Source organism: Microdochium trichocladiopsis, assembly GCF_020744255.1.
Source record: "Microdochium trichocladiopsis strain MPI-CAGE-CH-0230 chromosome Unknown B0I36scaffold_6, whole genome shotgun sequence".
Taxonomy (NCBI): Eukaryota; Fungi; Ascomycota; class Sordariomycetes; order Xylariales; family Microdochiaceae; genus Microdochium; species Microdochium trichocladiopsis.
This window is the reverse complement of record NW_025763549.1, coordinates 2,029,923-2,056,035: the sequence shown is the minus strand read 5'-3', so window position 1 is coordinate 2,056,035 and position 26,113 is coordinate 2,029,923. Positions and strand designations below refer to the sequence as shown.

The window sequence follows — 26,113 nt, the reverse complement described above, 5'->3', positions numbered from 1 at the left end:
CCGAGACTACTCGCCACCTTTGACGAGATTGGTTTCGAGGCCATCGCAGGACCCCTGTCGGTGGGCGCCTTGGTGACGCGATCTAGGCGTGCCCAACCCAATCACGAGAGCCAGTGCGCAGCTCCTGACAGGTCAGGCCCGCATGCGCCTGGCCATTGTCGAGTGAGCCTGGCTGCCCAGCTGTCAGACCCTGAGCGGTGCCCGGCCGGCTTGGGTGGCACACAGCAGGCTGGGACTGCTCGGTCGCCCTCTTGGGCCTGGCGGAGGCTGCCTCGTCCTCGTGCGGCGGCAGCACCGACACCACCGCCACCACCACCACCCGCCCGACGGGCCCTCACCCCCTCTCCACAAACACCAGCACAAGCACAAGCGCCCACCCACTCGCTCTCCCTCCTCCTGCCTGCTGCCTCTTCCCCCCCGACCACCTGCTTCTCTCTTCGGCGCTTCGCTCTGCCCGACGCACGACCCTCCGTCCCTCTACATCGCTCCGCTTCCTCCCATCCCATCGCCAGGTCGACGACGCTCCGCGCCCTCTTCCGCTCTTTGCATCGACCGTCTCCTCCTCCACTTCTCCGTGTGTGTCTCCTCCACCCTCGCGCTCTCGTCAGACTCCCACACCCCGTCGAAGAAACATGTCGAGAAGAACAGGCCCATCGGCCCCCGCTGCGCCAACCTCCAGCCGCCAGAACGAGTACTTCGTTCCCAGAGATGGCATCGACCGCGAAGTCATCACCGCCGACATCTGTCGCTATCTCGGAAACGATGCGCTCGTTCGACCTGGCACGTATGAGGTATGTTTGGAAAACCTCGTCATCTACCTCGCCATGGCGGCGTCACCTCCTTGCCAAATACAGAACACGATCACTGACAATGCCCCGCGCCTGCCCATAGAACCCTACCACGGGGCAGATCATCCAGGGCTACTTCATCAACGCGTACCGAAATCTGACAACAGTGAGCACTCCACTCCGGCTCGCCGTGGCTTGCTGGGTCCGGCGAGAAGTAGTATATTGTGGGCGTATAATTGACTCTACTCGCGACAGGCCATGATTGAGGATCTCAAGGCAGACTCTGCTCGGTGGGACCAAGAAAGGCGGCAACACTCTGCGCAGCGCAGCACCGCCGGAGGTACTATGGCCTCGAGAGACGCGAATAGCATGCTTGGCAGACAATCTAACTCCCCTGCAGTCCAGTACAGAAACTCAGAGACGCATTCGTCTCGGCAGTATTTTGGACCTTCCGACAGCGCAGCAGGCTATACGCAGCAGCAGGACCCCCGGGACCAGTATGACAACTCTGGCCCCAGATATCCTGGAACTGGCTCTGCGGGTTACACTGGCGCCTCTAGTGGATCGTTCCAGCCTCAAAGCTACGGTGGCCAGTCCGGCTACGGTGCTCCTCAGAACTATCCTGCGCAGTCCCCGCCTCATCAGCAGCAACCTGGTAACATGCCGCCGTACTCTGGACACCCCCAGGTTCCTCAAGGACAATTCTCCCAGCAAGGACAGTACCCGCCATACCAGGATGTAGGAGCGAACTCCATGGTTCGGCCCGGCCAGAATGTTGACACGCAGATGGGTGGCTACGACCAGTACCCTCCTCGGGACCCTCGGGACTCGAGAGGCGTCCCCGCGCCGACAGTACCTGTGACACGGGCAGGTTATGCTACCAGTGGCCCGCCTCAACCCCAAGGCTACCAGGCAACGGGAGGCGCTCCTGGCTACTATCCGCCGCCGGGATCTTCTTCAGGACCACAAAGCTTTGGCGGTGCTCAGCCACATGATCCATTCTACGGCCGAGGTGGCTATCCTCAGGACACACAACAATACGAAGGTACTCCAGCCCCATCGCGGACTCCTACGTCAACTACAACAGCAACTCAGGTCCCTCCCACAGCCCCCTCCAGCTCCCACCGCCGTGAGCGGGACTCGCGCGAAAGTGTCGAGCGTGCAGACGCCAGGCACCGCCATGGTTCCGAAAGGCATACGTCCGAACGCCACGGCTCCCGTCGGGCGAATTAGGAACATCGTTGTGAGGGCCGGCCCAATCAATCGAGTTCGCTGTACTCCTAGTGACTCTCCCGCCATATTCTTGCGCGAACCCGCATTCTGGACACCGGATTGTTTTTGCACAGCTTGATACACCAGATCGCGATTCTACCTCTCACCTTTTTGGATAATCAATCGGAGTCCTGGTTGCGGCCCTTGACGACTTTCTTATTCACGAAGTTCCTGCCGGGATGGACTGGCGCACGATTATGATGGGCCTCGATTTCCTTCTTGACGACTTGCATGTGGATGGGATTCCACGGTTGCTTTTGGTTTTTTTTCGTCTTTTTTTTTTCTTCTTCTCCTGGCGAATCGTTGCCAATTCGGATGCCCAAAATTCCCCCATTTTCCTGCATCGTCGTCGCGCCAATCATGGAAAGGAACGCGTTAATGCCGCTTTAAATGATATCGCCGGCCAACTTGCTGTCCGGATCCAGCCGCTCGGTGGCAGGCTCTTTGATTTTCTTCTCGTTTCCTGGCTTTCCTCTGGGTCCTTGGCAACCACGGATGGTGTCACGATGAGGTGTCTCGGATGATACACTAATAGACAGGGCTCGAGATCCGGACAGCAAGGTGAGCTTTGCGGGTTGTATATATATGGTACAACTAAAGGATTTCTTTCTGCTCCTTCAATATTTTTATCCGGCATTTCCGTGGAAGTCGTCTCGTGTCATGATTTCTAACTGAACAGCTTCTGAACCTCCTTGGACACCCCGCTACCATATCTTCTTCCTGGACAGGACCTTTCCGGACATCAGCTTTGTGCTCCTGGATTATCTGGATTGGACATCTAATGGCTACAACCAGCCTCTCCTCCTCGTGGCAGGACCATCAGAACCAGGATCATCCATGGATTACATTTGGAGTTTGCACTGCCCCTGCTTTGCAACCACAAACCCAGGCAGCTGCCGCGGGCCAAGGAGCTCAGGAACCAGACGCTCCCTCGTCTGTGTACAAAATGAAAGCATCTCATGGTTATCACAACCACAGCACTGAGGTAAGCTGAGGCACCAGCACACAATCTGGTAGTGATTGAATGCGCACCTCTTGACTCGGACCACCATACGGACCTCGCCTACGGTCGAGAAACGATACTTGAGCACCTGGCTACCGTCGACCATTTGAATCAAATCGTGTTTGCAAAAGCACTCTACCTTTTAGATGCTGAGTTGTGGACCAAGTGCTTGGAAGCTGGCTTCGGCTTGAGATACTCGGGTGCTTAGGCATCATCGACTTGCCAGAAGCCATTCTGATTCCGCGGGACCGATTCATGTGGTGACTACTACTATTGAGGATCTTCTCAAGTTACTTTGGCCCTGCCTGGATGATCCTCTCGCCTCTCGCCAAACTTACCCGGCGTCTCCTTCTTGTGGATCCCTTTTAAAGCTCAACATCTCGTCGGGGCCTATTACATTGGACTTTGTTCACCATTACACTGGCTTCGTCTTGATTTGGCATACCTTCTCGACCATCTGGATACGGCGGGATTTCATCAGTCTGAACACTTCTCTGCCCTGACCTATTGGATCATGCTTTGGTTCCCTTACAGCATCCGGGAAACGCCCTCCCCTGGACCAAGGAGCCTGTCGGTCTGAGCTTTGTCCAGTCTGTCATCGACCATGGCGCTATGCTTCCTAGTTCTGGAGTTTCCACGGACTTCAGAGGATTCCAGGAGAACCACAGGACTCGCTCCTGGACTGATTGCCGGCCCATTGCTTATTGCTTGATTCCTGGGAGCGCGAATGGTTGCTCTTTGAACTTTGTTTCCCTTATCAAAAATTCTATGGGCCACGTGTGAGGCTTTGTGGGTTTGGGGACAATCATGTCGGCGTGGCATGGAGAAGTCATGGACGCTTGATCAGTCCCTTGGAGATAATGTGAGGGGCCATGTGTAGTACGGGTGCTCATCAGGACCCAGATGTATGGGCCTTTGGTGTTATGCATTCTCTCAACCTGTCTGATGTGTCATCGTCTTCGTCTGTTTTGTTTCCTTGGCAGCACCTTTGTTCACTGGGCTCTGGGAGTGATGGAAGACGAAAGGGTCAGTTTGGCATGTATATTGGGTTGGGCAAGAGGAGAAGGGCCTGTGGGAGGGCGATCAGTCATTCTGTGTTGGTGATGAAAAGCAAAGGTGCAAGGACGATTTGCACGTGGAGCAATCTTTGCGGGAGAGAGCATGAAGGGGCACGACGAGGTCTGTGAGGAGTTTATGGATTTGGGATATCAGTTATCATCGGGAAATGGAATAGACACTTTTGGAATGGCCAACTGCTTCGCTGTCCCCCTGTGCTGTGTGTGTGTGTTCTGATTTGATGCTGTGATATATATGCGGTCGGGGGGTGTCTAGGATTCTCAACTCATGAGTAGAGGTTTTTCCATTCCCGCTGGATCTGATGCTGTTGGACTTATGGCGATCGCTATATCAGAACATGGACAGATCGTCAATACATAGTGTATACACTCATTCCACCTGACGACTTTGACGTGTCTTTGCCACTTATTGAGTATCCCGGGCATGACAACAACGAGTGCAGTTTTGTCTATACGCTCATCGAGCCCCTCTGTTTCGATTTATCTCATTTTTCAAGATCCTGTGGCTGTTTCTTTTTGGCTTGTACTTCATTTTGACTGGTTGAGTTTCCCGCTCATTTACCAAGAAAAACAGGACCCGAGCTCAGCCAACTGCTCGACGTGAGGCTGGCAACAAGTACACGAAAGCTTTTCTTGCCTTGCAATCCGACGAGTTCTGGAAGCGTGCCGCCTGGTTGGGAAGTGTAGGTTCCTTGCGACCACGTTCCGCGGAACAAACCGAATGCTACGCAACCTGGCTGTGTGAAGAAAATGGCCGACGCAGGCATGTGGATATGAGCCACGATGCTTTCATTTGGGTTTTGGTCCCTGCACAAGGTGGCCAAATCTCTAAAAAGAAAAGTCAAGGCAACTAGGTCATGTTCAGATCCAAGGCTTTCTGGGCTTGTTTCCCCAGCGTGTTGGGTGTGTGTCAATACGCGATTTATGATCCTGCGGCGATGTGTTTGCCTGTTTTCGTCCTCCGACGACAATGCCACCACGGGTTTTCTTCCCAGTAGAAGAATCGCTCGCAAGTGCCTGTCCCTAACTTTCGGGGCTGCATGGGGGATACAGTCCATGAGCCACCTTTGCAACTTGCGAGTTGTCAACTCCCGTTTCCAACCAGAGTGGGTCTTGTCGTGCTTTTTGGTTTTTTCTTGCCGCCCCCTCGTGAGCGGAGCTGAAGGCGAGCTTGGCGGGGTTGGTGGGCAGGCAGGCAGGTTGGCAGGCCGGGCAGGGGTTCAAGCCCAAGAAAGATTTTGGAGGGGGGGTCTGGTAGGCCCGGGCAGGGGTCGAGGGGGTCGCATAGATAGATTGAGAGTGTCACCGCCTTCTGATCAAAAGTCCGGGCGGCGGCAAGGGTGTGCGCAGTTTGTCCCGTACCGGTGAGCTGTTGCGCTCGTGATTTTGTCCACCTTGTAGCTGGATTCAGAACACGATATGCCTTTACTGTGACTACATAGTGGCGCCCTGTGTCTCTGGGAGCCCTGGATTATGCTGTTGCTCACCTGCCAGGGGACTACTAATTGATATACAATCTGCAATCTGCCGTCGCAGTGTCCGTGCCCATCTCGGGCCTGCACGATGACGGCAAGCGGGCTGGTCGACCATGTGGTAGGGGGCGAGACCAGAGACAAGTAAACAAATGCATGGGCAATGGCAGGGCATGGCAGAGCATGGTAGGGTATCAAGGGACACGCCCGCCTCGCTCACGGACACGTGCCTGCCCGAGTCAGTGTGCTCAGGGCGAGTCCTCGTCGATTCAAGACATAGTAGCTGGAGGAAGAAGCAAGCACAGAGGTGCAGATGAAGGGTCGTCTCTGCGAGCTTGACAGTCAGCCGGCAATCACATGATGTCGTCTTTTGCTGGAGAGCCTCCATGTTGTTGGCCATGGCGAGGTGCGCAACACGAGTCGTATGGATGGGCTTTGCCAGGCTTCTGCAGAACACAAATACAGTACAGCCGAGCACCCGGCTCAAGGCACAAAGTGAATTTTTGACAGGTATGCCCCACCATGAGATGAGCGTCGCCGCCCCTGGGCGGCAGGCGCTTGCCCCTCCAACTGGGGGGTTCTCCCGCAAGGAAGGTGTCAAAACACAATCGCAAAACCCAGATAGAGCCATCATTGATGCTGTCGACTGCCTTGGAAGCGCGCGCGTGAGAAATCAGACCCGAGCGACGGCAGCACGATGCAGGGATATATATTTCGTGTGTAGATGTGCTGTGCGGATGTGCTGCAACCGCAGTGCAGGTCCCTTGGGCCCCCCGCCGTGAAAGTGTCCGCCACAGGTTTCGGGCAAATGCCCCGACCAACGTAGAGGCTGAGAGAGAGAGGAGCCGCTTCTCAAGGCAAAGACCGTCTGGCTGCTGGACAAGCCCGAGCAGCGTCAAGGAGCGTGAGTGGTGAAGATTGAGAGCTGCCCGGGCATGGCTGGCTGGCAGTCCAGAACTGCCGCTAAGTTGCAAGTCACCACAGCCGCTGCAGCCAGCCCGCCCGCCCTCTCTGTACCTTAGGGACTGCCGCCGCCCTGCCCGCGAGAGCTGACACAGCCTGGCCTGGGCCAGCACAAGAAACAACCCCCCCTTCCCCGTCTGTCTGCCAGCCCTCGATTCCGCTCCCCGGCGACGGACCTCTTTTTTTCCCATCGAGAGAGCAACCTCCCCCCACCACCGTCGTCTGCCCGCTCCTCTGGACACGGACGCCCTCTCTGGCATAGCAAACACCTCCCATCTCCGCATCGCCGGCCCTCAACGCCAAACCGCAGCACCTGCCCTGGTCGTGCCGACGACGTCTTGCCCACCATGAACGCCGAAGCCATTCGGAGTCGCATCGTCGGCTCCCTCTCGGCCGACGCCAACGTGCGACGAGCTGCCGAGCTCGAACTCAAGGCGGTACGTCGCATTTCCCATGTTCCAAATCCTCTCCAGTGGGCGGTCAGGCTGGCGAGCTGGCCTTTTTGAAGAGTCTTGTTGCTCGCCGTCTTGCGTTGGCTCCTCGGTCGTAATCATATGCCAAAGCAGGATCGTCACATCTTTTCTCGCGCTTCTCGACCAGTGTTCGTAAGCTAACCGCCGACTTTGTCTCCAGGCCGAGAGTCACGCCGGCTTCACCGATGTCCTCGTCGAGATCCTTGGCGCCGAGCCCCAGGATGATGTCCGCCTCTCGAGTATGTTTACGCTACCCCTCGATCACTATATCCGCCTTGTCCTGTCCACCGACTTTGACCCCGCCATGCCATCACCGACCTCGAAACGATATGGCCACTCAGATATCACCATGTCGCTGACCAGATCCTTGTAGCTGTCATCTACCTCAAGAACCGCACAAACCGCGGCTGGTCGAAAAGTGACCATTACCCGGACGAGACGCTCATTGCCGAAGATGAGAAGCAACGGTTCCGTGACCGCATTCTGCCCATCCTGGCAGCCTCCCAGGGCCCGGCTCGGCAACAGATTCTGCAGATGATCCAGCGCATCTTGCACTTCGATTTCCCCGGAAAGTGGCCCAACTTCATGGACGTTACCCTGAATCTGCTCCACGCGAACGACCCCTCCTCGGTGCTTGCTGGTCTCCAGTGTCTGCTCGTCACCTGCCGGGCCTACCGCTTCAAGGGATCGCAAGACAACGGCCGAGCCGAGTTTGACAAGATCGTGGAGGCCAGCTTTCCCCGACTACTCCAGATCTGCCAGGAGCTTGTCAACCAGGAGAGCAATGAGGCCGCGGAGATGCTCCACATTGCCCTCAAGGCATACAAGCACGCAACATGGGTAAGATGCGGGACGGCTGCTGTACAGCGATCAACATGATCAAGAATTTGTGCTGACTGTAGCCTCCCTCTGTCCAGCTCGAACTATCCAGCTTCCTGCGCCAACACGATGTCAATATCGGCTGGTGTACCATCTTCCTGAACACCGTCTCCAAGGCCATCCCCGCAGCTGCCATGTCCGAAGATCTCGACGAGCGTGAGCGACACCACTGGTGGAAGGCCAAGAAGTGGGCATACTTCAATCTCAATAGACTGTGGATCAGGTTAGTTGGCGTTTGAAAACGTGTCTCGAATTCTGGACGATTCATCGCTAACCCAAGTAGACACGGAAACCCTGCCAGTATCACATCAAAGGGCGACGACGTCACGAGATTTGCGAAAGAGTTCGAGTCGACCATCGCACCAGAAATCCTCAAGCACTATCTGCAGGAGATTGAGAAATGGGTCAGCAAGACTGCTTGGCTCAGCAAGCCTTGCTTGTCGTACACATTGGTCTACTTGGATGAGTGTTGCAGACCCAAGTCGATGTGGACACATCTGAAGCCTCACCTGACCAACCTCGTCACGCATTTGGTCTTCCCCGTCATGTGCCTTTCGGCCGAGGATCTGGAGAAGTTCGAGGATGAGCCGGAGGAGTACCTTCACCGCAAGCTGAACTTCTACGAGGAGGTCTCTTCGCCACATGTCGCTGCCACGAACTTCCTCGTGACTCTGACCAAGGTCCGCAGAAAGCAGACCTTCGAGCTGCTGACCTTTGTCAACTCTGTCGTCAACGAGTACGAGCAGGCCGAGGAGGGAAAGAAGAACCATGTCGCAAAGGAGGGTGCCATGCGCATGATTGGCACGCTTGCACCGGTTCTGCTCGGCAAAAAGAGCCCTATTGCCGACCAGGTCGAATACTTCTTGGTCCGCTACGTTTTCCCCGATTTCAAGAGTCCCCAAGGATACCTACGCGCCCGGGCTTGCGACACCATCGAGAAGTTTGAGCAGCTCAACTTCAAGGACCAGAACAATCTGCTCGTCATTTATCAGAACATTCTCAACTGCATGGCCGACACCGATCTTCCTGTCCGGGTCACTGCCGCCCTGGCTCTGCAGCCCCTCATCCGTCACGACGTCATCCGTACCAGCATGCAGCAGTCTATTCCGACCATCATGCAGCAGCTACTCAAGCTTGCCAACGAATGCGACATTGACGCTCTTGCCAACGTCATGGAGGACTTTGTCGAGGTATTCGCTGCTGAGTTGACGCCTTTCGCAGTTGCGCTTAGTGAGCAGCTGCGCGACACTTACCTCCGCATCGTCCGTGAGCTCGTCGAAAAGAACGATGCCCGCGCCGGTGACGATGGAGACTATGGTGACTACCTTGACGACAAGAGCATCACTGCACTTGGTGTCCTGCAAACAATAGGCACTTTGATCCTGACGCTGGAGAGCACACCCGACGTTTTGCTCCACATTGAGTCGGTCTTGATGCCTGTCATTCAAATTACTCTCCAGAACAAGCTTTATGGTATGTTGGTTTCTATTATCCCACTCTTCATCACCGCCCACTGATTTCGCTAACACAGAAACAGACCTATACAACGAAGTTTTTGAAATCATTGACAGCTGCACGTTTGCTGCCAAGGCTATCTCGCCAACGATGTGGCAGGCCTTTGAGCTCATTCACGCCACCTTCAAGTCTGGCGCCGAGCTTTACCTTGAGGACATGCTACCCGCCCTCGACAACTTTGTCCAGTACGGAGCTGGTGCCCTGGCTCAGAAGCCCGAGTATGTCCAGGCTCTGTACGGAATGGTGGAGGACATGTTTTCCGACCCCAAGGTCGGCGGCGTTGACCGAATCTGCGCGTGCAAGCTCGCCGAGGCCATGATGCTCAGCTTGCGTGGTAGCATCGACCAGCAGGTCACTGGCTTCATCAGCATGGCCATGATGGTCCTCAACGGCAGTGACGTCAAGGTCAAGTCGTACAAAATTCACCTGCTGGAAATGGTCATCAACGCCATTTACTACAATCCCATCCTGGCCCTGCAGGTTCTCGAGAGTAAGCAGTGGACCAACAAGTTCTTCAGCCTGTGGTTCGGCAGCATGGACAGCTTCAGCCGGGTCCACGACAAGAAGCTCTGCATTGTTGCCATTGTGTCGCTTCTGAACCTCTCGCCCGATCAGATCCCAGCAAGCGTTTCAACTGGCTGGCCACGCCTTCTGCAGGGCATCACAACGCTCTTCAAGACGCTTCCCAGCGCCATGAAGAACCGTGAAGAGGCCCTCAAGGACGACTTCTCGTTCGACCCAAGCAGCTACGACTACGAGGACGAGGATGAGTGGGATGGCGATGAGGCCAACTGGGCTGCCGAGGAAGGTGGCGATGAGGCCACCGAGGGCCGTGACGAGAGCACAGCTTACCTCGAATTCCTCAACGAGGAGGCCGCCAAGTTCAGCCAGATCGAGAATACGTACAGAGAAGCCGATGACTCGGATGACGAGCTTGGTGAGGATAGCGTCCTGCTTGAATCGCCTCTGGACCGGGTCGAGCCTTACCAGCTGTTCCGTGGTGTTTTGATGAGTAAGTGTCCCGCTTGACTTGGGAGGAGCAAAGGAACAGTCCACTGACGCGTTCGACAGAAATGCAACAAGAGAACCCACAATTCTACCAAGGCTTGGCGAGTCACCTTTCTGCCGATGAGCAGGCCGTCGTCCAGCACGCTGTGGGCCAGGCTGAGACGGTCGCGGCCCAGCTCGCCGCCCAGGCGCAACAGGGTGATGCTGCGAACGGCGGTGCTAGGTAAAGCCGTGATGCGCTCCAAGGCGAGTTGAAGCGGCAATGACGCCATCTCCCGGTGTTGGTCCGGCAGGGAAGCCCTCTATTGGGTGGTGGTGTCGGTGGTCCATGGCTGCGAGCTTTGGGCGGGTTGAATGGAATCCGAAGAGGCTGACAGGGTAGGAGCCCATAAATGAGCAGCAGGTAACTGCAGATGCAGTCAAAAAGCTTGGGGAGCTAATGGGCCCGGTGAAGGAGAGGGAACAGGCATGTGCTGGATTGTCTCCGTTTGGAACGTAGGAAAGGACTGTTGTGTATTGCTTGTGTCGGCCCAGCGTTCCCCATAAATACCCCACGCAGACGACATATCTCGCTCCTTTTGCTGTCGTTGGATTGACTCCAATAGTTGTAGCCTCATCTCCAGGAGCATCTTGGTGGTTAGGGCTGCCCGGAGGAGGGCATTCCCAGGATTTATGGCAGCCTAGAATGCGGGCAGAAGAGAAGGCCATTAAGAAATGCATCATAAGAATTAGTTAGAATAGTGTGACACTCCCATAAAAATGCGGAAAAGAAGGAACTTCAATCAGGCCCAGGATGTGCTGGAACAAGTGATCGGACATGGCAAGGACAGTGCCGGAAGGGCGCAGCGTCGAGAGACGATATATATAGGAGCATAACGGCCTGGCTGATAACATCAATCTCTGGCGCGATGGCAGAGTGGTCTAATGCGATAGACTAGAAATCTATTTCCTTCGGGAGCGCAGGTTAGTCATCCTCCGGATTCAACAAATCTCACTCGGTACAACAGAGTGTTAACACCCAATCAAGGTTCAAATCCTGCTCGCGTCGCTAGTGACAGCGGACATCTCAGATGTTCAACGCCCAATTTTTTTTTGGATGCGCTTTCACTAACATGGCCTGAGGAACAGAGTTCCTCCTTTTTGCATGGTGCCAGGGGCACCAGACGCCTCGGAGTGAATTGATGGAACTGCCGGGTGTTTAGGGTCGCTGGCTTCGCAGATGGTGCTGACGGTGATGGGCCACCTGGAACGAGGGAGCAGATGTGTTGTTGACCTTGGGCAGCGGCAGTTGCACGAGCAGCTACCCCAACGCGGGGCAGGTGCCCCTGGATTGCAGCTGCAGCTGCCGAGGTGGACGCCTGCCATTGGCTGCCAGGCTTGGACAAGGTGAAGGAGCAGCAGCAGCAGCATGTGAGCAGCGGTGAACCACGGGACAAACACACGATACAGCCATCGGCCGCTGCAGTCTCGTCGTCCGTCCGGGCCTCGTAGGCGTGGCCTTTGCAAGGGCGCCGACAAGTCATTGGTGGGCGCTGCAGCCCGCGGCCGGAGGTGTATCTGAAAGGTTAGCTGCTACGGAGTACATACTGTCCCTCGTTCCCCACCGTCGGACATCAGCGGCTGGCTGGCTGGCTGGCCCCAGTCACGCGGCCAACGCCGCACTCCAGAGAGAGACTCGGCCTTACTTGCCTCGAAGGAGCTTGTACATGTCTGCCGTGTCTCGGTCTGGACACTTCAGCATCATCATCGTTGTCTTCATCTGCCTTCCCCTTTACAACAAACAACCTTGGTCACTCTCTCGTCATCCAAGCACATTGCCCTCAAAGGAGCTCGTGACCAGCACTTCCCAGCAGCAGCACTCGTAGGCATTCCGCTGCCCACAACGAGGGCCCGAGTACCCCTGCATCTCCCCAACCAGCACAATGACGACCAGGTATCGCGTGGAATGTAAGTCTGAAGCCCCAACACTGACCCGGGCTTGCTGCCAACCCATGCCGCCCATTTGCAGAGTGCTGACTCGATGCGGCAGACGCGCTCAAGACACACCGGAGAGATCAGTTCATAGGTAAATTGGCCACTTTCTCATCACCACCACCCGCTGGGCGTTCGCGGGAGTGACGGATGTCGTCCCGTCCGGCCTAAGGGGACAGACGTAATACAGAGTAGTCAACAAGGCGTTGGCCATCCGGACGGAGAACTCAGGCTGACACGGAGACAGAATGGATCAAGGGCCTTCTCGCCGTGCCGTTTGTGCTGTACTCGCAGCCGACGGGCGTCTTTGACGTGGGCGTCACGGAAATGTCAGAGGAGGCGCACCGGCGCTATGCGGAGATTATGCGCGATGTCGAGACGATGCTCGACGACCACAGTATGTTGCTTTGCCATTCTCCATCGTTCCTACCAAGCCACTCACGCAGAAGCACAGTTCGCCTCGAGCAGGCTGTCCACCCACTGCCCTCGAAGCTCAAAATGCTCGTACCCACGATTGGGAGCTTCTTCACGCGGCTGCCCCTCGAGGCGGCCTTCAAGTCGCAGGACCGCAAGCGGTACATCTCGTCGCGGCGTTACGTCTCGCCCTCGTTCAATGATGTCCGCCTGATCCTCAACACGGCGCAGCTCATGGCCGTCACCACCTACGGCTCCCTCCAGCTCGCCACGTTTGATGGAGACGTCACACTTTATGATGACGGCGAGTCCCTCGAGATAGACAACCCCGTCATCCCGCGCATGCTCGACCTCATGCGCAAGAACGTCAAAATCGGCATCGTCACGGCTGCGGGCTACACCACCTCGGAGCGCTACTACTCGCGCCTGCACGGCCTGCTGGACGCCATTGCCACCGATGAGACGCTCACCCCGGCCCAGCGGCACAACATTGTCATCATGGGCGGCGAGGCAAACTACCTCTTCGAGTTCGACCCGACCTCCGAGTTCCTGCTCAGCCCCGTGCCCCGCTCGCGCTGGCTCACCCCGGAGATGCAGGCCTGGAGCGAGGACAGCATCAACCGGCTGCTCGACATTGCCGAGGCCGCGCTGCGCGACTGCATCAAAAGCATGAACCTCCCGGCCACGCTGATGCGCAAGGACCGCGCGGTGGGCATCATCACAACCGACCCCAAGGTCAGGATTCCCCGTGAGTCGCTCGAGGAGACGGTCCTCGTGGTGCAGAAGACGCTGGAGCTCAGCGTGCGCGCAGACCACACGTCGTCCGCCCCCGCCCCCGGCAGCAGCAACAACAACAACAACAAGAACGGAGGCGGCGGCGGAGTAAACAGGGTTGTCCCTTTCTGCGCGTTCAACGGAGGCCGCGACGTCTTTGTCGACATTGGCGACAAGTCGTGGGGCGTGAGCGTTTGCCAGAAGTGGTTTGGGGGGTCGAGCCCCGCGGACGAGGGCATGATCAAGGGCGACCAGACGCTGCACGTGGGCGACCAGTTCCTGAGCGCCGGCGCCAACGACTTCAAGGCCCGCAGCGTCGGCACCACGGCCTGGATCGCCAACCCAGCCGAGACGGTCGAGCTGTTGGACGAGCTTGCGGGGTTCATGGGCAAGAAGATTAGCTAGTGGTACATATGGAGCGTTGAGAATTCTAAGCCATTCTCTGGGCCTGGGGAAGGGCTGAAATGACAAATGGGACTTGATATATTGGCCCGATCGCTCCATGAGATTGCTTCCTTGAGTACAGTAACCCCTAATGTAATGACGGTCTGAATTCTTCATGGGGAGAGAGAGATTGTTGTCGCCCCAGCACCCCAGTAGACCACCAGTAAAAAGGCTCACAGAGCTGTACGTACGCGGTGGCTCTGCGAATAGCCCTGGCTTGATTTTTTGTCGAGATACCTGTTCTCTTGTTGTGCTTTCTGCGGGGGATGGTGGCAAGTCGGTTGTGCCACGACTACCATGGTTTAGTGCCACATCCAGAACGGTCATGTCTCCTACATCCTCACAAGACAATCCAATACACTGCGCACGACATGATTTGACACGCAAGGCCAAGAGGCACACACTGCGTGCTATGCATCAAACATGTTGGTTTGCGCGCCTCGTCTTGTGCTAATGCATATAGAATCCAGGACGGATCATTGTACAATTTTTTCATTGTCGTCATCCTTGGATGAAGATGTTGTTGGATCCTCGCTCTCCTTTCCATGGATCCGTTCAACATGGGACGGTTGTGGTCCTTGTATCCTCCCTAGGGTTGTGCCATACCACATCACATGCTCATACTGACGAGCAATGCCTCTCTACATGAATGCTTCGTCTTCAAGTTCGTCCGGAAGACAGTAAAATAAGAAATGTGCACAATACGTGCTGCGCCTCGCCTCGCCCTGCATCTTATATGCATTTCATATACAGGTTCTCCCATGGAGCAATGACAAAAGGGGGGAGAGAAAATGGAAAGAAAACAAAAAGGGGGTATTGTGTTGTGCCAAACTGTAGAAAAAACGGAGCCAGAAAGTGCCGGCCATGTCATAATAGTGTATCATGATGAATCAACTGTTTTCCAGTCTGGGGTCATGCTGGTCTATGTGCTGTGTAACGATGAACGCTGCTGAATGGGGTATGTTGGGGCTTGCGGCTTGAATGACAAGAAAATATTGTTGATGGTTTGTAAAGCGTGACAAGTGTGGTAGACACGAGGGCTGTGAATATCAACGGGATTGGTCGCGTTGCACCAGTCTCAAAGGCACATCCGCACCGGAGAACATGACGATAGTCTTGCAGCTGGGGCTGCAGTTCTCAATTGGGCGCGTGATACCGTAGTCGTGAGTTGTGGGTGGCTGATGGCATCTTGGGCAAGCGAGCGGATCCCCGGAGCGGTTGTTGATCTGCTCTTCCTGCGTTTCACAGCTCCGAGACATTCCGGAAGACTGCTGAGCACTGACCAGTTTGAGCGAGCCCATGCCATTATTTGACAGAATGTCTGAACAGACACCGTCGTTTTTGGAGGCCTCGACTTGCAGAGCCGTGTCGATGGCTCCACTGGGACCAGCCAGGTGAATCGGCCACTGCGGTCCGCGCTTCTAGTGTTTGCCCAAAGAACCAAGATCGCCGAAAGGAAGGCCAAAGTTGCTGCCCGTCTTGAACTTGAGAGGAATGTCTTCCTCGATCTGCTCGGGCGCTTCCGGCGTGTCTGTCGCATCTTCCTTGCTAGCTGGGACATCTGCAGCAGGGGCAGGCGCTGGAGTCTGCCGCGTGAGTTCGGCCTCGGCTTCCTCTGACAGAGTGTTGCGGACGACCGTCGGAGTAGGGTCGACGCTTTGCAGTTTCTCCGATAGCAGCTGAAGGAAAGGCTCGTCGACAGCCGGCCGGTTCATGAGGTGCGTGGTACCCGTCAAGGGCCGATCGCCCTCACTAGGCTCGAAAATAGCATGAGGGTCCTCGGAGACGGCTTGCGCGTCCTCTCCGTGTGACGGCACGATCTCGAAAGCGCCGGCGGCCGGCTTACCCAGACCAGAGCCTGCCATCTCGACATTCCCCTCATTTGGTGTGACTGCGCCAGACGAGCCAGCTGTATTGGCTGTGGCTGTGGACATCAAGGTCGGCAGCTTGGAGAAGGACATGGAATGATTCGGTGTGTGGCCGGCGTGCATGGTGAGTCTGCTCGCCTCGGGCGCCTGTAGAGCCTGAATTGCTCTCTCGACGGGAGAAGTGCGCGCCTTGCTGCCAGGTGATCCAGCAGGTGATCCAGCAGAGGGACTGCTGGCCTTGGCTGCGGGCGGAGAGCACGACGGTGGCTCGACGATGGTGAAGGTCGGCTTCTCGAGTGTGGGCTGCTTGAGACGGATGCCTTCGAGCTGCGGCACAACCTCGCTCACGTCGATCGATGGGACCTGAGAAGGGCACTCGTTGGGAGATCCGGAGCCTGGTGAAGGGCCTTGCATCCGAGGATCCAGCGGAATGAAAGGTTTTGACTCGGGCATAGTGACACCTGTGCCGGCAAACGGCTTGCCGGTCAGTGGGGAGATGCCGTCTTTAGGGCTGAGGAACTTTATGGAGGCACTGCCGCTGGCCGAAGGGCTCGTGGACGCACTCCGGTTCTGGTTCTTGGAAGATGTGCGAGAAGTCCCGCTTGGGCTTTGTGCTTTTGATGAGGCGCGAGCTTGCTTGCTCATGAAATCAAGCTGGCGGGCCAAGGTATCACACTGGGTCTCGGCCAGTTGGGCTCTCTGCTCCAGCTCGATAATCTTGAGTTCGAGGTTCGTCCTCTGCTGCATCCACAAGTCGCGCTCCTCGTCCATGATCTCGCGCTCTTCGCGATACACCTCCTCGGCCCGGGCTCGGTTCGCCTCTAGGTGTGTACGTTCCGCCTCCCAGTTCTCGAGAAGCCTGCGGTTCTGCAAGGTGACGCGTCGCAGCTGGAGGGCCAACGCTGACGCATCAAGGCTGTTGTCGGGCGAGGTCGCAAGCGAGGCGTTGCTGACGGCGGAGATGGAGGGGGAGCCGATCCAGGCCTGTGACGAGGAGTGCCTGGACGGAGACAGACTGCGTGTCCTCTTGTCGAGATCTGAGGCGGGGGGGCTCAGACGGGAGGAGCGACTGTTGGGGACGGGTATCGACGCCGGGTGCGCGGCGATGCGCTGTGCAAGAGTGTCGAAGTACTGCTGGCCCGGAGCGTGGTGGAGGGCGTGTGGGAGGGACAAAGGTGAGACGTCGTTGCCGCGATAGAAGCCGGACGGGTCGTTGTGGTCAAACATGCCGCCTGAGGGCAGGAACGAGTCGGACGGCAGTCGCGACATTGTGAGCATTGTGATTGCGCCGAGAGTGCCGCGATTGGGCGTAGGGCAGGCGGGCACGTGGTGGGCGGCGCAGGTTATGGATATATGTCGTAATTATTGGGGGGGACAGAGTCAGGAACCAAGGCGGTTTTGCCGGGCACTGACGTAGGGAGTGACTCGTAGGCCTGCCGCGTGGGGTCCGAGGTACGGCCAGAGACACCAGTGCCTCTTTGGGGTGTAGTCGCAAAGTAAGCGGCCCGGAGCAAGGCCAGAAAGGGGCACGCTAAGGGATTGGAATGGGTTGGAATGCTCGAAGAGAGGCTGCGAAATGTATGCCGCCGCAGGTATCGTGATGGAAATGTTGGATGACACACGAGAGAATTGGCGAGGGACAAGACCACAGTTTAAGCAAGGCCAAGGCTGAGATTGCGGACTGGCGGTGTTGCGGCTCGGGCTGGGCTGGCTGGGCTGGGCTGGGTCGCTATGCGTGCGGGTTCGACGTGGCAAGCGGGTCCCCTGGGTCTGCTGTCCTGGATGGCTCCGAGTGCTGGCCGACGGGGTCGCGCCAGGTACCGACCTGCCTGTCCCTGGCTGACGAATGGCGACGAGACGAATGCCCCGGGCGGGAACGGGTGCGCGTTTCGAGTCGCTCGTGCGTGCGCTGTCCACGGCGCAAAAGGCCCGAGATGGGGCGGCTCGCTGGTGCAGGGCGAATAGAGAGGCTACAACAGGTACTTGCGATGCGGTGTGCTGGACCAGCAAAGGGTGCAGGGTTCGACGGGTCTGGTAGCGAGGGAAGCTGCCGGCGCGGTTTCCATGCTCTTGTAGTCGGTAGAAGAAAGCGGTCGTCGTATGGATTTATTCCTTTTCTCCTCGCGGCAGGTGGACGGTTTTTGTTCGTGTGTCGAGGAAGAAGGGGTCGGAGAGAAGCAAGCAGACAAGCAAGCATCCATTGACATGAAGGGGACGGACGGGAAGGGGGTGCAGGTGTCGTTTTAGATGACGGGCGGGCTTCTTGCCTTAGGTAGCGGCAGATCGACGCGCAATGGTACGTACTGTGGCCAGTCAGCCAGACTGGGACGGACGGATTGGCATCGCAGGGCGAGGCAGGCAGAATGACGACGGACGAGAGAGTCGATACCATAGTATGGGGAAACAGGGCGCACGAGGGCTCCGGCGCTGGGTGGCGGCCGAATCACAGGGCCCGGATCGTCGACGGGCAATGGCCCGGCCAGGGGCACCGTCGCTCGGCTATTTACTGTGTCGGCGCCTCTTTTGGGCATGGCGCGGCGCCTTTGGAGGGGGGGTTGCATCCAGAAGAACTAGAGGGTGTGCTGCTAATAACCACCACGCAGTAATAAGGCGAAAGAAGCCCCAAGGAAGAAAAACAAGGGGTCACAGCTGTCCTGTCCTGTATTGGAAAAGGGTGTGCTGTCTCTGGCTGGTGCCTGTCTCAGCACGGACGGCCCAGTGCTACACACCACCACCACCCACCACCCTCGGCTCGCACAGGAGACAGCCGGCGCCGACAATGCCAGACAGGGCTGGCACACATGTCGCAGTGCTCTGGTGCTTTTACAATGGGCCTCGCTCGAGGTTTCATCTCGGCACATGCCCGAATCCAAGCTCGGCTGCTGCATTGTGGTGGTTCCCCGTCGATGTCCACAGAGTTCGCCCATACACAGGTTAGGCGGCGGCGCCTGCACTGCACGGTCACATGTCTGCCGTGCACTACTCTGTATGCTGCTGTTGCGTTGAAGAGCTGTCGTCCCTTGGTTTGGAAATCATTAATTAGCATTGTTGGCTGCGTGTGATGCCTGCAGGCTCAGAAGTATGCCATGCCCCGAGGCAATCCATCATCAGAGCGAGGTGCAGCCAGCCTGCAGTGTGTCAGTCAGTCAGGTAGTCAGTCAGCTGCATCTCTGATTGCCAACGGCAACCTGTCCCGCTCCTTCATCCCACGCATCACATCATCCAATCCCATTTGCCATCCTGCAGGCCAACGCAACATACATACATCACATCCAGCACACGGCTGCCTCTCTCTCCCTTGCCAGTGTCTCATCCGGACTCGCGCACCCTGCAAGGGCACCAAGGCGCGGCCCGTGGTTTGCAGCTAGGGAGGGGCCTCTCCCATCTCGTCCATCCCTCCAACTTTGCCCTGTCCTATCCTATCCCATCCTACTGCACTGGCATCCCTCGCAGCCACCAGCTTAGCGATGCTGCACTGCGCAACCCTATCTTTGGTGCCCAGTCGCGCGGCCTGGCCGCCTGAAAGGAGGCTGGCATCCCAGCCGTCGTTTGTCGTGGGTGGTGCAGCCACTCCTGCACCATGCACCCGTGCAGTCGGCGCCACACCGCTCCCGCCCGCGACATGGACTAGGTATGGTATTATCCATCGTCCATTGAGACCCTCCCCAGGATTCGCCAATCTAGTCAACAGTCCACGGGCTTGGGACTGTCCACCACACCCATCGTCGTCAGGATGCATCGTTGACCACGACAATTCCATCCAGCAGCTGCCAGAGGACTCTGGCTGGGCTCCTAGTTACAGTCTTTGGTGTCGAATTTCGGGGTCGTGCATGCAGCTGCTGCCCAGTGCATAATTCAGGGTCCAGCAGGGTCTCGTCACAGACAAATCGTGGATGCATCCCGGCCGCCAGAAGCGGCAAGTCTCGAGTCGCTCTCCCTCGCCTCCCGAGCGAAAGTCCACTCCTGGAGAGCCCGCCCGCCCAGCTGCAGGCAGGCAGGGCTCGCGCGCAAGTAGCAGGTCCAACAAGCTTGCAGGCGAACGAACGACCGGACGAACCAACGGCACCCCGTGTCAAGGCAAGCGTCGTCGATTTTTCCATGGGCTCCGCCTTGGCCCCGCGCCAGAAGCCCTGTACAGGCCTGTCGTTTTTGCCCTCATGACCTGCTAGCGCCTGCAGGGTCCTTGGTTGCTCAAACTCCACATCTCTCGGCGCGATATCCTGTCGTGTGTTTGCTTATGGGGGGAATCCTCTTTCTTGTTTTTTGCCCGATTTTTTTCTTCACGATGGCTTCAAGGCCCGGGGACCCGCCGCGTCCTGTGCCACACCTGCACTGAACGCCCCTCGCCCTCGCACTGGCCTGGCCCGGTCCGGTGTGCGTGCGTGCGGAGTCGGGCGGCTAATTAGCTCGCAAAAGACGTTTTCCATCCTCCTCTTGCCATGCTTTCTCGACCTTGTCAGATGTTGGCTCAAAGGATGTGGGTTGCTGGAACTGCTTGTATACAGGCTGTCAGTGCTGTGAGAGCGTACCTTCAGGCAGTGAGTGCTCTTGGGTTTCCGGCGGATTTGCATAATTCTGGGGGAGGGGGGAGCGTTTGGCTGCAAGTTCTGTCTCCGGCTCTCTTTGGCCGTGGCCGGAAAGCTACGCTCCATGGAAATGAATGCTGCCAATGCGACAAGTCGTGGGGAATGGACGGCGGCCACTGCTGTACCCCACACTTTGCAGGTTTTGGGCTGCCAGCCTATTACCATGTCATGAGGGGGTTGCGTTCATCTTGGGTGTCGACAGTTGCGGACAGAGTTTGGCCCTGGTGAACTGACTTGACTGAGTCGGCCCCTGCAAGTGCTCACGTGCAGCAGCTCGACAGACAGGCTGAACGGACAGGACAGGCCAGGCCAGGCCAGGCTCGCGATCCTCGTCTCATCCCGGGCCGTGTTTGCCCGTAGTGTGCAAGCTTGGGAGATTGCTCATCTGACAGCAATGGCGAGCCAACGGGCGCTAACTAACTACCCTAAACCCGCTGGCGACCTTCCAGATGAGCACGGCAATGCTGGGACGGACCGCGTCTCGGTGCGCCGAAGAGACGCCGCTGTCCTGCCAGCCCTCACTCCAGAGAACACAGCCAGCAGCGTCTTTGCAAGATGAGATCAGATGAGAGATCATGGTATCGCACGCGCATCTACGCAAGAGTCCAGTCACTCCAAGGGCGATCAGTCATACTCGGACGGCACGAGCCGACTACCGAGAGAGAGAGAGAGAGAGTAATTAGTACAGCATCCAAGAGTGTGTGCTGGGTTGGGTATTTCGTCGACCAGGCTCAGGGGGGCCAAAATCCCACCCCCCACACCCCACACCACCACCATGGCTGCAGCCTGCCCGCAATCCTGTGTCCATCAGGAGTGGCATCTCGTCGTTACGAGATCCCGGGCTTCCCAATTCGAGGTTTGAAAGGGGGGGTGGAGGGACGTGCATTGCAACAGCACAGCGCCATTTAGCCTACAGCCTGTGTAGAAGAGATCTGGAACAGGGCTTTGATTTGTGGGGGTCCCGCATTTACATTACACATGGGCTTTTCGTGTGTATGTACTGTGATTAGGTCCCTCCCCAGAGCACCCCACGGGCTGCCCCAGCTTTTGACGGGCACAGTTGGGTTGGGCACAAGAAGAGAGAGAGGCAGAGCCTGAAGAGTCCAGGATAAGCCAAGCCCCCATGGGGAAGGAGCTGCATGTTACCCCCCCCCCCCGGGTTTCCAGTCACCGGAGCCGGTAGATGCCGTGGCGACGCAAACTTCAGCCAGTCTCGCCCTCCCCCACGGGGAAGACACTTTGGGGTTTTTTTTTTTTTTTTTTTTTTTTTTTGCTCTTGAGGCACGTGTTTGTCCAGCTGTCGTGTTCTATACCTCTACGCCTGTTCTCTCTTCGCGTGTCCGGACTTACGGAATGTGGGCGGCACTCTTCACATGCCATTTTTAGGGGGCCGGTTCGGAGAAACACGGGAGCTTGTTTTTTGTCTCCGCGTGTCTTCTCCCTCTGTGCCGTGTCTGTGTTTGCGCTATTTATGTAGTTGTGTGTGCGTCATTGCATCCTTGTTGTGTACCGAGACCCATGGAGCTTGTTACAGGGTACATACATATGGCGCTTACTATGGTAGAACCGTAGGCTTGGAACAAAAGAACTAGGACACGGAAGCGACCTGGCTGGCCGTGCGGGTCGTTATCCTGCTGCCCTAGCCTGCTCCCGAAAATTACCTGCTCTGTTTGGGGCCTGTGGCCCTCTTGACCTTTACGTGCGTAACGTATGTCTAGACATTGTCTCGCTTAAAGTGCTTCTCATGTGTCATGTAGTAAGTGGCCCCGGGGCGTTCGGATGTTGCGCTGTACTTCCCCGCCACCATGCGAATCAGCATATAACGCTGCTTCGCGGAAATATGGTCTGCCATGCCAGAATTACACCCTCTCTATTCATGCCAACCCTTTTCGGCGTTGTCCCTTTCCTTCTCTAATTCAAACAACCGCGGCGAGCATCCAGTCCTAGAACAGGACATCAGAGTTCGTCCCGTGTAAAAAGTACTCACTAACCCCACTGGAGCCGAACTCCTGGTGACTGTTCCAATCTGGAAGAAAGAAAGAAAAAGAAAAGAAATGGAAAACGCTTACACCCAAAGGAGGTGTTCCTCCAAATCCGGCAACTGAGTAAACTTAGAAGACGCCAAAGTTGGTGTGGTGGACTCCGTGGAGGTTCGGGCGATTACGGTATTAGGTCAAAGGGGTTGTGAATTCCATACGCGTGCCGTGACATAGCAGCTGTGTGCAGGGTACAAGGCGTGGATGTGGTGCGGGGGTGTCTCTCTGCATTGCCGGGCGGTTTGCGTGAAGGGCGCTGTGCATCTCGTGTTCTCGGCATTTATGATAAGGGGAAAGGGACCTTTGTTGTAGCCACACTACTGGGAGCTGCATGGCGGCTGTGTGTTCCTGTAGGTCTGACGATGTAAGCTGTGAGGAGGGGTTTTTGCATCGATGGGTCAAGTAATAATAATAATAAAAAGAAGAGAGAGAGAGAGTGTGTGTGTGTGTGTATATATGTGTGTATGCGAGTTTCGGTGCCTTATGTCTTTGGTTCTGTGGTGTGTCTGGCTCTCTTCTATGAGGCAAAAGACGACTTCCCTCGCACACAACACGAGGGTTATGGTAGTAATGATGATGCATGTCCAGTGTTAGTTGGTGGTACATGATCAGACTGGAATATGGGAGGTTCATTGCGCAAGGGTGTTTCTCTTTCTCAGAGAGAAAAAGAATGCCGTACAAGTCCAGCTAACTTTGCAGTCAGTGAAGCTGGTCTGATTCACGTGCCAGCAAGCAGGCTTGTCCTGGTCGCTTATTCTGCGAGTTCGGTTCTGGTGGTTGTCTGTTCGGGTAAGTGCTGGTCGGGAGCGAACGTGGCATGGTCAGACGACTTGGGGTCTCTGTTGAAATGTCTCCAGTAGTCTTGTGGTGGCGACTGATTGTTAGAAGCTGTTAGGTGTAAAGGGAGCCATCTCGAAGAAGTAGGTCTTGAAGACAAGTGCGATATGCTCGGCTGAGGGGCCCAAGCGAACTGGAGGCTCGAGACGAATTACACTATGTTTCTGTGAAGGCTGTACACGGTCATCTTCATACACAGTCGTCTTCAAGCACGGCAACTCTCGCCTGCATCAAGATCGCGGGCTAGCCTCCACCACCACCAGCCGGCCCTCCTGCCCTCAGGAATGCAAAGTCGCAACCCTCCTCGGCCTGCAGGACCTCTCTCAAGAACAACCCGCGATACCCTCTAACCCTCTGCGGCGCATACCACTCCGGTCGCTGATCCAGTGGCAAGGCCTCCAGTGCCGCCCTCCGCGCCTCTTGCCTCCTCCTGATCTCCACATCATCCACCTCCAACCGCAACACCCGCGCCTCGACGTCACAGGTGATCAGATCCCCGTCTCTCACCACGCCCAGCACGCTGTCCAGGTCCGCCGCCTCGGGACTGACATGCAGCACCACGCTCCCGCCCGCCGTGCCGCTCATCCTCCCGTCCGATATCCTCAGCATGTCGGCCACCCCCATCCCTCCTTCCGCCACGGACCTCGACAGCTTGCGAGGGATGGGCAGCAGTCCGGACTCGGGCATCCCCGGGTTTCCCCTGGGCCCGATCCCCTGCAGGACGAGCACGCTGTCCGGCGTGACGGGCAGGTCCGGGTCGTCGATGCGCGCGGCGAGGTCGGCCGAGCTGGTGAACACGACGGCCGGCCCCGTGTGCCTGAGCAGTCTGCGGTCCTTGCTCGCGCTGGCCTTCATCACAGCGCCTCCAGCGGGACACAGGTTGCCCTTGAGCACGACGAGGGATGACGCCGGGAACAGCGGGGTGTCGAACGGTTGGATGCAGTGCCGACCGCCGTCCACGAGGTCTCGCGGGATGGGCGGGGAGCGGCGGATGCTTGCGTCCAGCTCGGCGCCCAGGGTGCGGCCCGTGACGGTCATGGCTTCGAGGTGTAGCAAGGGGCGCAGCTCGTGGAGCAGGGCCGGCATGCCACCCGAGGCGTGCAGGTCGAGCATGTAGTTGTCGCCGCTGGGCTTGAGGTCGACGAGTAGCGGCGTGGTGCGGCCGATGGCGTCGATGGTGTCGAGGGTGATGGGCGGGCCCGCGAGGGTCGGGTGCCGGTTGATGCCGGCCATGAGGTGTACAATGGCGTTTGTCGAGCCGCCCGTGGCCTGGAGGACGGTGATGGCGTTGAGGAAGGAGGCCCGGGTCAGGATGGACTGCGGCCGGAGGGCTTCTCTTTTCGTTGTTGTTGGTGTCTCGGCGGACGTCGAGGTAGATGCCAAGCTGTTGGCATGACCCAGCAGAGAAGTCACCGCCAGCCGGCCGGTCTCTTCGGCGATCCGGAGCCGGGCAGCCGAGACGGCTGGCGCCGTGGCCCCGTTGAGCGGCATCATGCCGAGCGCCACGAGGAGACACGCCATGGTGCTTGCCGTGCCCATGACACCACATGTCCCGGCCTGTGGAAGTGGATGCACAGTCAGCCATGTCTTCAGGGCAGCAACAAGTTTCTAGAACAAAAAAGAATGGAACCTCACCGTCGGCGCCAACTCATCATTCACCCCAGCGATATCCTCGATGTCGATCTGGCCGGCACGGTACGCGGCCCAGTAGCTCCGGCAGTCTGTGCATGCCCCGACCCGGACTCCCCTGTGACTTCCGGGCATCATGGGCCCCGTGACGAGGTGGATGGCTGGCTTGTTGGCGGATATGCCGCCCATGAGCTGTGCCGGGACCGTCTTGTCGCAGCCTGTTTTGCCGTTCCCCGTTTCGTGTGGTTAGCTGTGTGTGTATCCATATGTGTGAATCGGAGACAGAAGAGGGGAGTCGTAAAGAGGCTTAAAATGAAATAGCAGAACTCGCCATAGTAATCACGTATTAAACACAGAAACACAAAGACGACAAGCTCGATGAGATGGGCACCAGACCGCGCCTCTTCATAGAACAACGAAGAAGAAGAAGAATCAGAAACAAAAAAAGGAAATCCAGCTAGCTATACTCACCACCAATTAACACCACGGCGTCACAGGGTTGGCCCCTGACCATCTCCTCAGTGTCCATACTCATCAGGTTCCTCAGGTACAGGCTCGTGGGCGCCGCAAAGCTCTCGTGCAGGCTGATGGTCGGGAACTCCATGGCCAGGCCGCCGGCGAGGTGGATGCCTCTCTTGACGGCCTCGACGAGCTGCGGGACATTGGCATGGCACGGGTTGAAGGACGAAAAGGTGTTGGTTATGCCGACGATGGGCCGGGACAGGGCGTCCTCGGACAGGCCGAGGGCCTTGATGAAGGCCTTGCGGAGGAACAAGGCGAAGTGCGGGTCGCCATAGCCGGGGAGGCTCTGGCGCAGGCCGGTGCTGGGCAGGGCGGAGATGGGACTGGTGAGGTCGTAGTCGGCGAGGGGGTTGTAAGAGGTTGACGATGCTGAGGGTGGTGGTGGTGGTGGTTCAGCCATTGAGAATGGGGGCTGTTCAATAGCCCAAACTTTGGAATCCGTGGCTTTGCAGACGTCTCGCTGAGGTTGTGCAGTGGGAGGAAGATGATCTAACTGGGAAGTGTTCCGGGTTGCCACGGGTCTGCCCATGCGATGGCGAGTTTTGGGTTGTCTCCTCCTCGGAACTTGACGTCTTTGTAGTCT

At 57.3% G+C, this 26,113-nt stretch overlaps 8 protein-coding genes and 1 pseudogene across 9 annotated transcripts; 5 read left to right on the top strand and 4 right to left on the bottom strand.

Annotated features, from left to right (window-relative positions):
* Positions 1-632: 632 nt before the first annotated feature.
* Positions 633-2,021, top strand: B0I36DRAFT_374961 (uncharacterized protein; the record flags this gene model as incomplete). Its single annotated transcript, XM_046160322.1, has 3 exons — positions 633-791; positions 892-954; positions 1,044-2,021. 3 exons carry the CDS (start codon positions 633-635, stop codon positions 2,019-2,021), a joined length of 1,200 nt encoding a protein of 399 aa, XP_046011734.1.
* A 3,541-nt stretch (positions 2,022-5,562) lies between these two features.
* B0I36DRAFT_325796 (uncharacterized protein) lies at positions 5,563-5,901 on the bottom strand. Its single transcript, XM_046154271.1, has one exon. The coding sequence runs from the start codon at positions 5,784-5,786 to the stop codon at positions 5,574-5,576; it is 213 nt and encodes a 70-aa protein (XP_046011733.1). The 5' UTR covers positions 5,787-5,901; the 3' UTR covers positions 5,563-5,573.
* A 731-nt stretch (positions 5,902-6,632) lies between these two features.
* B0I36DRAFT_270043 (importin-7) lies at positions 6,633-10,776 on the top strand. Its single transcript, XM_046151268.1, has 7 exons — positions 6,633-7,011; positions 7,208-7,286; positions 7,421-7,887; positions 7,965-8,149; positions 8,210-9,399; positions 9,464-10,453; positions 10,513-10,776. Exons 1-7 carry the CDS (start codon positions 6,922-6,924, stop codon positions 10,674-10,676), a joined length of 3,165 nt encoding a protein of 1,054 aa, XP_046011732.1. The 5' UTR covers positions 6,633-6,921; the 3' UTR covers positions 10,677-10,776.
* A 575-nt stretch (positions 10,777-11,351) lies between these two features.
* On the top strand, positions 11,352-11,431 carry B0I36DRAFT_t102 (annotated as a pseudogene). The gene has a single exon. The product of its transcript is annotated as a tRNA-OTHER (tRNA).
* Positions 11,432-12,063: 632 nt separating this feature from the next.
* B0I36DRAFT_291140 (IMP-specific 5-nucleotidase) lies at positions 12,064-14,105 on the top strand. The gene is made up of 4 exons (XM_046151724.1): positions 12,064-12,396; positions 12,479-12,514; positions 12,668-12,817; positions 12,875-14,105. The coding sequence occupies exons 1-4, from the start codon at positions 12,372-12,374 to the stop codon at positions 14,011-14,013; spliced, it is 1,350 nt and encodes a 449-aa protein (XP_046011731.1). The 5' UTR covers positions 12,064-12,371; the 3' UTR covers positions 14,014-14,105.
* Positions 14,106-15,473: 1,368 nt separating this feature from the next.
* B0I36DRAFT_350320 (uncharacterized protein) lies at positions 15,474-17,189 on the bottom strand (the record flags this gene model as incomplete). Its single annotated transcript, XM_046156878.1, has 1 exon — positions 15,474-17,189. The coding sequence occupies one exon, from the start codon at positions 17,187-17,189 to the stop codon at positions 15,474-15,476; it is 1,716 nt and encodes a 571-aa protein (XP_046011730.1).
* A 176-nt stretch (positions 17,190-17,365) lies between these two features.
* On the top strand, positions 17,366-18,258 carry B0I36DRAFT_132793 (uncharacterized protein). Its single transcript, XM_046148236.1, has one exon. It carries the CDS (start codon positions 17,534-17,536, stop codon positions 18,122-18,124), a length of 591 nt encoding a protein of 196 aa, XP_046011729.1. The 5' UTR covers positions 17,366-17,533; the 3' UTR covers positions 18,125-18,258.
* A 3,989-nt stretch (positions 18,259-22,247) lies between these two features.
* Positions 22,248-23,398, bottom strand: B0I36DRAFT_132764 (uncharacterized protein). The gene is made up of 2 exons (XM_046148235.1): positions 22,576-23,398; positions 22,248-22,298 (listed from the first exon to the last, which is right to left on the bottom strand). Exon 1 carries the CDS (start codon positions 23,173-23,175, stop codon positions 22,675-22,677), a length of 501 nt encoding a protein of 166 aa, XP_046011728.1. The 5' UTR covers positions 23,176-23,398; the 3' UTR covers positions 22,248-22,298; positions 22,576-22,674.
* A 224-nt stretch (positions 23,399-23,622) lies between these two features.
* Positions 23,623-25,930, bottom strand: B0I36DRAFT_245025 (dihydroxy-acid dehydratase; the record flags this gene model as incomplete). The annotated part of the gene is made up of 4 exons (XM_046150113.1): positions 23,623-24,713; positions 24,777-24,936; positions 25,015-25,226; positions 25,480-25,930. 4 exons carry the CDS (start codon positions 25,928-25,930, stop codon positions 23,623-23,625), a joined length of 1,914 nt encoding a protein of 637 aa, XP_046011727.1.
* Positions 25,931-26,113: the final 183 nt, after the last annotated feature.

Coding starts and splice junctions, on each gene's coding strand:
- B0I36DRAFT_325796 (XM_046154271.1), bottom strand. CDS start 5,786: ATGCCCTGCCATTGCCCATGCATTTGTTTACTTGTCTCTGGTCTCGCC.
- B0I36DRAFT_270043 (XM_046151268.1), top strand. CDS start 6,922: ATGAACGCCGAAGCCATTCGGAGTCGCATCGTCGGCTCCCTCTCGGCC. Junction 7,012..7,207: donor CCGAGCTCGAACTCAAGGCG/GTACGTCGCATT, acceptor CTTTGTCTCCAG/GCCGAGAGTCACGCCGGCTT. Junction 9,400..9,463: donor TCTCCAGAACAAGCTTTATG/GTATGTTGGTTT, acceptor ACACAGAAACAG/ACCTATACAACGAAGTTTTT.
- B0I36DRAFT_291140 (XM_046151724.1), top strand. CDS start 12,372: ATGACGACCAGGTATCGCGTGGAAT. Junction 12,397..12,478: donor GACCAGGTATCGCGTGGAAT/GTAAGTCTGAAG, acceptor TCGATGCGGCAG/ACGCGCTCAAGACACACCGG. Junction 12,515..12,667: donor CCGGAGAGATCAGTTCATAG/GTAAATTGGCCA, acceptor ACACGGAGACAG/AATGGATCAAGGGCCTTCTC.
- B0I36DRAFT_132793 (XM_046148236.1), top strand. CDS start 17,534: ATGACACACGAGAGAATTGGCGAGGGACAAGACCACAGTTTAAGCAAG.
- B0I36DRAFT_132764 (XM_046148235.1), bottom strand. CDS start 23,175: ATGAACCTCCCATATTCCAGTCTGATCATGTACCACCAACTAACACTG.